General features: G+C 40.1%; 1 protein-coding gene and 1 pseudogene across 1 annotated transcript; one reads left to right on the top strand and one right to left on the bottom strand.

Moving 5' to 3' along the window:
• Positions 1-212: 212 nt before the first annotated feature.
• On the bottom strand, positions 213-7,603 carry LOC122071214 (dual specificity protein phosphatase PHS1-like). Its single transcript, XM_042635527.1, has 11 exons — positions 7,108-7,603; positions 6,867-6,944; positions 6,620-6,762; positions 5,840-6,044; positions 5,140-5,316; positions 4,879-5,039; positions 3,238-4,267; positions 2,466-2,612; positions 2,158-2,385; positions 1,504-1,661; positions 213-1,139 (listed from the first exon to the last, which is right to left on the bottom strand). Exons 1-11 carry the CDS (start codon positions 7,189-7,191, stop codon positions 776-778), a joined length of 2,775 nt encoding a protein of 924 aa, XP_042491461.1. The 5' UTR covers positions 7,192-7,603; the 3' UTR covers positions 213-775.
• Positions 7,604-8,927: 1,324 nt separating this feature from the next.
• Positions 8,928-11,398, top strand: part of LOC122071210 — a 2,631-nt pseudogene continuing 160 nt past the window's right edge.

Raw genomic sequence — 11,398 nt, forward strand, 5'->3', positions numbered from 1 at the left:
TTAAACCCCATAAAAATGATAGAAGAGTTCTTGCACACAAGTCCCAGAAGAGAGAAAAAAAAAAGAATCCCATCTCCCATTTCACTCTGCCTCAACTACCTATTTGTTGCCAACTGCTGAGGGCTTGAAAGTGCAAGAGATCAAGTAACTGGAAAGTAAGAAAGGTGGATGGGTTTGCTTGGTTTGTAAACTTTTATTTCAGAGAATTGATGTAGAAGAAAACAGAAACTTCATGGCATTGAAACAGAAATTGAGGCTGTACGTACACTACAAGGCAAATTACAATCTCAAATCAAGGCTGTACGTACATGTATCTTGATTTTTAGTGATCAAAATTGTCCTTTCATGTTTCAATATGTATGAAATGGCAATACGAGAACAGAATTGCCTTTGTTGATTCTGATAGAGTTCACAAGCATTCAATTATGTACTCCCAAAGAAATAATTTACAAAACCCGCATTCCAGGCCACAAGTGAGACAGACTCGAAGAAATTTACAATATGCCATTCAAGCCCAGGTGCAAAGCGCATCACCAATTGTAGCAAAACTTGAATAAGCTGCCTCCCAACCCTGAGTTTTGGGGTTGATCGATCTTCTGGCAAACTTTATCATGGCTGTTCATAAACCTCATGAAATACCTTCAGATAGCTTCAGACATCGACTAGATAATTAATGAGACTGCTGACTTGAACTGATTCAACTAGAAATTTGTTCAACCAACAATGCAGCAGCCGAAATAATTTTCTTCAGAATCTTAAATTCTAATCAAGCAAATCATTCACCAATTCTATCAACCATTGAATGAGACCGCTGAGATCGACTGACACCACTACGGCTCAACTTGAGTATTCCCAAAGCCTTCTGTATTTCCATCGTCATAGCACTGTCAACACTCCCAGAGGAGAGCTTCTTGTGTGCCTTCTGCAGATGAAGCTTGAGTGAGGAGCTGCTTAAGCCTACATTCTTCTTACAGATTGGGCACACCTTCATCATTGGTCTCCGCTGCTGCCATTCCATTGAAACCTTCCCATACAGTTTCTTATCAAGATTCAAAAGCATCTTTGCAAAACCATCATTTGGCTGGGCACGGCGGTGAGCCCTTTTTAGGAGATTCCATGCTTCTAACAGAGTGAAGTTCCTGCAGAATTGAAGGATATTTCAGAATGATGTTTTCCCAAAAGTAATATCCATAAACTCTGCAAATCAACAATGGAGATGTGGAAATGACATAACATGATAAAACTGTGGTGGGTGGTCATCTGCCAGTTAACAAATCCGATCAGGGAAATATTTTAGAAGTGGACAATAGGTATACCGTCCAACCCATCGGATTGTAAATTAATTCTCCAATATGGTAAATTTTAGGCTACATGATCTCCATTGGCTGTTGTTAGGTTCTAAATCCACAGTATGCTGTTTTATGTGTAAAAAGCATAGGCATTGCACACACTCATTGTCTATTTGTTCCGATCTCAGATTTTTATTTCAGCATCTAGACTTACTTCTTCAGCATTAAATAAGCAAGAACCACCGTTGCGCTTCTACTTTTCCCTTCAAAACAGTGAACCAGAACCCTCCCACCTGACTCCTCCACTTGATCAATAAAATCAGAAGCTTCTTCAAAGATACTGCTGATATTTGAATCCTCATTATCACTTATCTGGACAAAAGAACAGTTTGTTTTATCAGTGGCAAGTAGTACCCAAACAGATTGGAGTGGCAATAAGTGACAAGCTTGTGTTACAAGGTTAAGACTGAAAAGCTACATATCTAAATTGTTTGTTTCATCTAATAAGCAGATTGGGGAGATAATTGAAGAGAGAAGGACATTCCTCATGGATATATGCTTTGGTATACTAAAATATGTAGAGGAAAACGCGATTAGTCCAAATCTGATGACCCAGCGAACCACCCAGTCTCCAAAACAAGTTGGTCAACCTTGTATCTCTTTTCACACAAACCCATCTGTTTAGTCTAGCGGATTGTACAAATGATGGAACTGTTTCTTTGTATACAATTTGAGATGTCAACCAATGGGTGAAACAAAAAGGTTTAAGAATACTGGTGTTGATTTTGGTCAGAGTTATATGTGCCAAGAGCAATCTCAAGCAGACAAAATCTTAAGAGCAGTGAAGGAAGGGGAGAAAAGCTCTTACAGAGAAATTTTTGTATTTAAAAAGGTCAGGATACTGAGAATCTGACTGTCCAATTTCATTTGAGCACAAGCAAAGTATATGTGTAATGCCCAAATGTTGTAGTGTATATGCAGATCTTGCAGCCAAAGCTCCACCAATGAACAGGTTACATGTGATTGAAGATGGCTTCTCTGTGTTGGCAGCATCAGATATCATCATTATCCTCTCAAGGAGGTGGTCCAGTCTGACCTGTAAAAGAATCCATTTATGTAAACATGTTGTTTCTTCGATTCCTACTAAAACAGGATTGACAGGATGGAGATTGTTACCTTTAACTCATAAGCATCAACAACACTATTTGTATCACTCCCCTCAAAAAACCCAGTATTGAAATTGTTGTCCTGGCATAATTTGACAGCATCTGTTCTAAGCAATTCATTCCACTGTTCCAACTCTTTGTTCAATTCTGTGTCAACCTGAGTGACAAAAATAAAAACCTAAAGTTGAAATAGAGATTATACGATCAGCTGCAAAATATACAGAAAAAAAAATATATCTTCATAGGTCTGTCTTCTTATAACTATATGAAACTGTGTTCATTGAAAGGACAAAGCTGAACTCTTGCAAAGCATGAAAGACACATGTTTCTCACACATTTAAACTAATCCTAATTTTAATAAGAAATTAGTTTACAATTCCATGAATTTTTAGGTAAATAAGATTCACTGCATTAGTAGTTCTAAGTCATATTCTGAATAGTAGACACTTATTTATGTTGACATAAAGGAAACAAAAGGTACGTAATGGAATCGGGCATATGTAGCACGTTATCGAATATGGGACCCATCATTCTATCAGACAAGGAGAATTTTCCATCAATATCCAAATTGACATGTCCATGAATCATGAAATAGGAGAATTTTTACATGGATGAAGAAATGTATCAATGGAATGAAATGCCTATCAAATTTTCCGACAAAATAGTGTAACAACTTGATCGTAGTTATAATATTGTCCGTCTTTAAAGTGAAAATGCATATATATTTCCTCCAACTTAGCCAAAACTTAAAACCACATTATCTCCTTCATAACATCACATACCTTAGCAAATTTATTGAAGTCACGAAGTTTTGCAGTCAGGCGTAGGCTACGAAGAGGCTCCGCAGTCCCTTTACAGAACTTTCCATGCCAGCCTTCCCGCGAGATGGGAGAAGCAGAGTCGATCGATGTCCTCGGAGCTGTTCTCTGAAACTCTGAATCACTCAACTCTTCATGACTGACATGTTCCTTACTTCCAGGGGACTCAAAAACCACTGAATCATCCTTGTCAAAATCTCCCGATGAACTTTTATTCATAATAACCAAAAATGCTCGCAACAGGTTATCCAACTTTTGATGAAGTGTGAGAAGGAATATATGGAATCCCTGTAGATCCCTGAGCGCTGCACGAAACCCTCTTCGAAATCCATGGACAACTGTGCCTCTGTCAGAGTAAGATAAATCAGAATGGGCATCAGCCTCTCCTGATGAAGGAGATCCTAGTTTTCCTCCTGTTATATCATATAGTAGGCTAGAGCAGTACTCTCCACTATTGAGAAGAAGCTCAACTAGCTTAGGATAGTTTGCTTGGTCATTTGCACGTTTTCCTGCAGGAGGTCGGCGAGGAATGCCAGAATCAATTGCGATTATATGAGAATCACTGAACTTTACTTCAGCAGAAATCTGGCTTGCTAGGCTCATGCTGCTTGAATTTGGTGAGTCCATAAGATCAGAAACATCAGAGCTTTGAGATAATAACTCGTGGTTATGAGGGTTTAATTTGATATCTGCTGATTTAGCCCTTCTCTCCTTCTGAAGAGCCCTGATTATTCTTGGCTTGTATTGACGAGTTGCAGAATCAAAGGCTTCCTCCCACGCATCTACATCTAGATTTGAAAAAGTCTCCCTGTCTGTAAATAGTAAATTTGCATGATTTCCCCGCCAACCGAGTTGACGACACGGGAGCCTGTCTTCATTCCTGATGACCAGGTCCAACATCAAGATCCTGCCAAGGGCTGTTGCTGTTCTTTCAGCAGCTTCCGGTGGATCAAATGCATCTGAGCTTTCAAGCAGAGGAGATCCATGCACATAACTGCAAAAACATATTAAAGCTTTAAAGAATCAAAAAAACATCTGTTAAAATGTTCACTATAATGCAGCAGAATATAGCGCCTTCCCAGCATGAATTTCACCAGACCATCTGCCTCTACAGCCCACATGTCACATGAGGTGACTGGAAATTCAATGGTCAGGTCTCAACTACGATCTGCAAACAATCAGTTTTCTGGTTACATGATCTCTGCCCATATGCCATTCATTTGGCATATACACTGAAGAGCTTGACGGGCAGTGAACTATGTCCAGGAGAAGTTTAACCCCAAAATCAGCCTATTTGATAATTTTAGCAATACAAAGATGCTGATATCCATGTTTCTTTACTGACTTCATCTCCGTGGGGTGCACATATGGAAGGCTGAACCATTCAGTCATTTTGTACCACCTTGGAGATCTCTTAGCCAGATGTAAAATCCACACCAAGATAAGAGATTACTAATCCAAGTGGGTGCCAGATGATTGAGTGATCCGTTCACCCTCCTTACATATTTGCTCAATGCAAGGCAGATGGGGAAGGATGCACAAATCTGCATCCTGCTGCTTATCAAATAAAACCTTGTAAACTATAAGATCAGGTTCTGTTTGCACTTCATTAGAAGAAGGCACCGGCTCAATTCGAGGGCTTCCAACAGCTCTGAACATGTAACTTCACCAACTTCGTCTCTCTCTGATGTTGCCGTCTCCCTTGCTTTTTCTGCTGCATCCTTTATCCTTTGCCATTCTGGGCTAGAATTGTGAATGACTCTAGCCTGTAACAGTTAAAAGAATTGTTTTAGGAATAGTGAGTTAGAGCTTTGCTTCTATATGGAGGTAGAAAAAAAAAAAAACTGCTGAAGTGGAAGACAGAACTTGTGGAGTGCAGACTCCTAGCCATTTAGCAAATTCATAACCAAGGCGTTCGGATTGTGTTGCCATCCTTGAAGAGGATATCTTTATGACAGCTGCTGCTTCTTTTGTGAGAAAATCATCATTATCAGGTTTGTTGAATAGAGCAAAGAAAACAACTCCCCCAGAATTCACAGTGACCTGTATCCAATTAAACAGAAAGCAGATCAGAGGATAGATAACTCTTAGTTATGAGTTTTCAACAGGGGAAACAAAATTGGCGGAGGGGGGGATGCTTAGAGAATTCAAACAGAATATGAAGATACAAAATGCACATTGGTGCAAATAAGAATGATCGGAAAAGTTTTGCATTCTTCCAGAAGTTGGACTATTAGCTAAGCAGTGGTCCTACAAGTGCCTGAAATATTGGTCATGAATATGTATGTGATCTTTCTGTCGAGGAAGCCCCATATGGTGTAGCATTCATAGAGTACTTTTATTGGATCTATAGATCTCCCAGGTGGGCCCTGTGAATTAGACTATCTATAGTGATCCACAGGGGCACAATGTGGGTGGTAACAAGGGAAATCCGTAAAGAAGGTGGTAACTGGTAGTATAAAATCAGCTGACCTGAATTTTTTTTAAGCTTCTTCTATTTTGGTTTCCCACAAAGAGAAATGAGACACATGCTTTGCATAACCTGAAGCTAAGGAAGACGACATACCTCAAGAGCTTTATTCATTTCATCCTCGGATTGTTCAGTGCTACTACTATGTTCAGTATGGTGTAATGAAGAAAGCATGTCCCAAGAAAATTCACTGGATTCAATGTCCAGTATAGCAGCCTTTCCAAGTCTTTCCCACAAACTGATCTCTGGGCCTTGATCGCAAAGCATAGGACTTATAGGGTCAGAAACTAATTCCCCTGCACTGTAGAAGGAAGAGCCAGATGACATCTAGGCAATAAGTATACTTCATTCACTTCTGGATATTTTTTTTTTTTTGGGGGGGGTGTGTGTTTCTGTGGGATCTCAAACGCATTTCAAACACATAATGATAGAAAAAATGAGTCACTTCCTTCCTTTTAAAGATTTATGATGTATATTTTACCCTTATATAATTATCATAGAGCTGTAAGGTTAGAATGTGAGAGTGGAAAGAAACCACAAGTAGCATGCTCCAGCAACATCCCACTTGTTTGACCTATTAAAATTATGACAATGATCTTCCTGAATTCAGTGTTGCACCAGTGTGAAGCAGTCTGAGTACATCGATGATTAGCATCCCAAGAGAGGGGGGAAATGTTGACCCAAAAGAAGATTTGAGAGCAGCCCATGTAATTTTTTTTCCAGTGGGCTATAGGGGCAATCCATGAATTAATGACTTACCTCAAGAAAAGCATACTCCTGTCGCCCCAAAATGCAAATGACATAACCAAAACTTAACCGAATTAACAAAGAGGATCGAACCTATATATAATGTCGGTGTAGAGGGAAAACACAAACCTGGATGGCATAGTTTCAAGTCTAGAAGGGCGGTTGGGAAAGCCAGAAGAGCGGTAACTCACGCTGCGTTTACGAACAGACTCCAACCATTGAGTGAATCGATAAGCCGGACCCGCTGCTATGTCGCCCAGCAGAAACAACACCTGAAACACAAGAAAAATGAAAAAAAAAATAAAAAAATGGAGGTTTTGCGAGAAAGGAAAATTAGGGTTTCAGCTTATTTTTCCTTTCAACTGTAAGCACTCACACGAGAAGTGACGGTAAGCGGAGTTGGAAGGTCGGTTTTGACCGGCGACTGGCTAGTGTTCGTCTCTTCCTTTCTCTCCTGATAGTGTACAGGATGTATATATACGTTAAAAAAAAGCGCATTCAGATTGCAAGCTTCTACATCGGGAGATCGAACAACAAGAGAGGGAGACAGAGATATGAAACCCTAGTCCTAGTGTGATGAGATGTTATGGTTTGATTCGGGGCAGGGATCGGGATACCTGCATGCAGTGATTGTTGTTCTGGTCTTCTTCTTCTGAGGTTGGAGTGATGATCGCAGCTTTTTCCTTTACGTCCTTAGCCATTTCCCCCACTTTTCCTCTTTGGCTATCTTTTTTAGTTAGATTGAAGTTGATCAGGGGAAGGAAGGGCGTCAAAATTCAAATAAAAAATTAAAACCAAATTAGAAAATGCTGTGCACGGAACGTTGTGACGGTGTCAGTCAGGTCAGCTCCCCTCTTACGGGCAGTGGGAAAAAGGTCCCCTCGCCCTTTGGTGGTCGCCCCCACCCGCTTTTCCCGGTTGGTGGCGGTGGTGGTGATGATGATGGCTGTATCTACTTGGCACTTTGGGAAGATAACACCCACTGTCCCTCCTCTTCACCTCTCCTTCACACTTTAGCGGCACTCTTCTTCTTCTTCCAAGTTCCGACTTCACCTGCAATTCTTCATAGTGAATTGTTGCACACAGACTAAGGGACGGTCGATGAGCAAGGGAAGAAGGGAATGAGAAAAACGAACTTCGACCGTTATTCACCGTTACTGTGGTAACTTTAGAGCACAGCTGGCCACGTGGACATTGCTGGACAGGTGTTGAACAGTTATATAAGGATTAATTTAAAAAGCGAAATCGAATCGGATCCGGAGGCGGAGGCGGCCTATGCCTATCCCAATTTCAGCGGTTTCGACCAATCCCAATTCCCAACTGCCAGGAATCGGCCTGAATTATAGAGATACAGAATGAAGCGGACGATTCAATTTGACAGGAGTTAGGATCGGGATCGAAGTAAACGGATTCGAATTTAAAACCCCTGGATAGATCCTCTTGACGTAACATTACAGAACCTCGCTGCTTGTACACGTGGCCTCTCTGTGATGGATCCTCCTCTGTGAAGCAACTGCAGTCTTCAAATTTAAATGGGGGAGAAAATGGAAAATTTTTGACTCAAAAGTCAAATTCCAAAGGGAGACATTGAAGATCAATAGGGATAGAAAAGAAAAAAAAAAATTAAGGATCAAATTTCATCTTTTAAAGACTTTTTGTTAATGTAATTTCATTTTATTAATTTAAATATATTGTTCAATAATGACTTTTTAGATGATTTTGGTTCCATATTTTATTGTTACCGAGAGCAATTTTTTTTGGGTAATTATTTTTCAAAATTTTTTTTTCTTCAGAATTCAAATGGTGCTTCTGGATGGTGTGAACTATGAAGGGTTTTTCAAAAGAAAAAAAAATTAAAAATGAAGGGTCTTAGGTATTGGTATAAATATCGATATTTTATTTGTCTTGGCATCAGTACCCACAATCTAATATCCATAAACCCAGAAATAAAATATACATCTTTGTAAAGTAGGCATACCAACCACTTTAGCTTTGCCTTAAACCCTATTGAAACATTTTCTCTCTAAAATATCAATATCTTACTTTTTGGACCATTTTATCGTTCTATACTATTGATACTGTATGACTGATATTGATACGAATCCACCGATACAACATGCCAATACTGTGATAGTGTGTGGTAGAATGTGTGTGTGAGGGAGAGAGAGAGAGAGAGAGAGTGGCGACGTTGGGAAGTGCAAGGAGAAGGGTGGAGAGAAGAGAAATCTAATTAATTAAATCCTTAAGAGGTCCCATTGGTTTCTGTTTATATAACCATGAAAATGCGAACTGAGTTCGCTTAGATACCTGTGTGGCTGTGTGCTATTTCCTGTTTAAGTTCCAAGCACCCTCTACGTAAGTAGAGCAACTACTACTTTCAGTTGCCAGGGACTGCCAAAGCTGAAGAAGTTCATAGATTACCAAACTAAGTACCCAAATGGAGAAGCTTAAACCTTCGTTTAAGATGGATACCCTTCTCAAGTACGGTAACGACCTCACCCAAATGGCCCAGGAGGTAAAATTCTATATAGATGAGTACGAGGTTGGTATGGAGCCTCATGAGCTCCTTCAGTTCTCTTTTTAATTATGGTTTTGTGATGGTTGTGAAGGAAAAATTGGGTTCAGTTATAGGAAGGGAAAATGAGATGGAGCAAGTCATTCGAATCTTGTGCAAGAGGAAGAAGAACAATCCCTGTCTCATTGGAGAGCCTGGTGTTGGCAAGACTGTTGTTGCAGAAGGGCTTGCACAAGAAACTGTGAAGGAAGCTAATTTACCACCCAGACTGCAGAAAAAGAAGGTTTGTAATGTATATTGATCTTTAATTTTTGATGATGGACTTGGTTGATAACTATCACCTATAGCTACTGATCCTTCCCCTGCAAATCAGGTGATTTCATTGGATATGGGGCATTTAATTGGTGGTGCAAGTAACCGCGGTGAATTTGAGGAAAGGTTAACCAATGTGTTGATGAAGTAAAACAGAGTAAAGGTGAAATGATACTCTTCATTGATGAGATACACACTTTAGTTGGAGCAGGATCAGAAGGTACTGCACTTGATGCTGCTAATATCCTGAAACCAGCTCTTGCTAGAGGTGAACTAAAGGCAAGTTCTAGTTGCAGTAGCTAACCAACTCCCCCTCTTAAACCCACAAGCACATAAACAAACATACTAATTCCACTCACACTGGCCTATTATGTGCTCAATTGCAGTGTATTGGTGCGACAACACATGGTGAGTACAGGAAGCATATTGAGAAAGATTCGGCTCTGGAAAGGCGTTTTCAGCCTGTCATATTACCTGAACCATCAGTTGACGATGCAATATTAATGTTACAAGCCTTATGCAAACTTTATGAGAATTTTCACAATGTTATTTGCAGTGAAGAGGCTCTGGTTTCTGCTGTAAGATTGTCAAAGCAGAACATCAGGTTCGTAATATTCCAAGCAATCTCTCCTCATGAAGTTGATTCTTGAACTTCATCTTCATCCACTTTCTTTTTGGGTTTGGTCTTTTATCAGAAAAATTTTAACTAGATATTACAGTTACCATTACTTGTTTCATTCTGAAATTTATTGAATTGCCATTGCAGTGGCCGCTTCCTACCTGATAAGGCCATAGATTTGATAGATGAAGCAGGAGCTCATGTTCAGCTTCATCAAGCTAAAAATGGACTTGTATCAACTCAAGTTCCATTAGTGACAGAAATGGATATTCGACGCATTGTGTCTTCTTGGAGTGGAATTCCTCTGGAAAAAATATCACAGGAAGAGTCTGGCCGTCTACTCAAGATGGAACAAATCCTTCATGAACAAGTCATAGGTCAGGATGAAGCTGTGGTTGCCATCAGTCAGGCCATTCGCCGAGCACGAGTTGGAGTTAGGAACCCTGATCGTCCAATTGCCAGTTTCATATTCAGTGGTCCAACTGGAGTGGGTAAAACTGAACTTGCAAAGGTCTTGGCAAGTGAATACTTTAATACTAAAGAAGCCATGATAAGACTGGATATGAGTGAGTACATGGAGAGGCACAGTGGCCAAGTTACTTGGCTCACCTCCTGGCTATATAGGTCATGATGATGGTGGCCAGCTGACTGAAGCTGTTTGCCGTTGGTGCCACACGGTTATACTCTTTGATGAGATTGAAAAGGCTCATCCTGATGTGTTCAACATATTGCTTCAGGTTTTGGAAGATGGACGATTGACAGATAGTAAGGGTCGAACTATAGATTTTAATTATACTGTACTTATTATGACATCCAATATTGGATGTAGTGTGATCATGAAGGGAGGTCAGCAGACTGTGAACAATGAAGTTAAGAGCAAAGTTGCAGAGGAACTAGGAAAATATTTCCGGCCTGAGTTCCTGAACAGGTTGGATGAAGTCATTGTCTTCAAGCAACTGACATAATGGAGATGAAGAAAATTGCAGACAATGTTGGATAAGGTGTGTAAGGTCTTGAGGCGAAGAAAATCATGGTTAAGGTATCTGAAACATTCAAAGATAAGCTGGTTGAAGAAGGCTACCGTCCACAGTATGGTGCTAGACAATTGAGAAGAGCAATAACAAGGCTTCTTGAGGACAAGTTGGCAGACAAGATTCTCTCTGGGGATATTAAAGAGGGAGACTCAATATTTGTGAATGGTGCTACTGCTGAACTGATAAAGGTCCAGGTTTGGATAAAGCTCCCATTCTGGAAGGTATAATAGGCAGTAGCTTGGGCAGCAGCGATGTCTGGAATGCCCTTCGTGACTGCAGGAAGTCTCTGGTTGGATATTACCAATTTGTCTAGAAACCACACTTTTGAAGCACCCTAGCACTTTAATACTGCTATGCGATGTGGACTTTTTTATGGATATGCAAGTGAATCTTATGGTTAGAATTCGCTCGTGGTTTTTTTTTTTGGG

This window comes from Macadamia integrifolia, unplaced genomic scaffold, assembly GCF_013358625.1.
Source record: "Macadamia integrifolia cultivar HAES 741 unplaced genomic scaffold, SCU_Mint_v3 scaffold_197A, whole genome shotgun sequence".
NCBI lineage: Eukaryota > Viridiplantae > Streptophyta > Magnoliopsida > Proteales > Proteaceae > Macadamia > Macadamia integrifolia.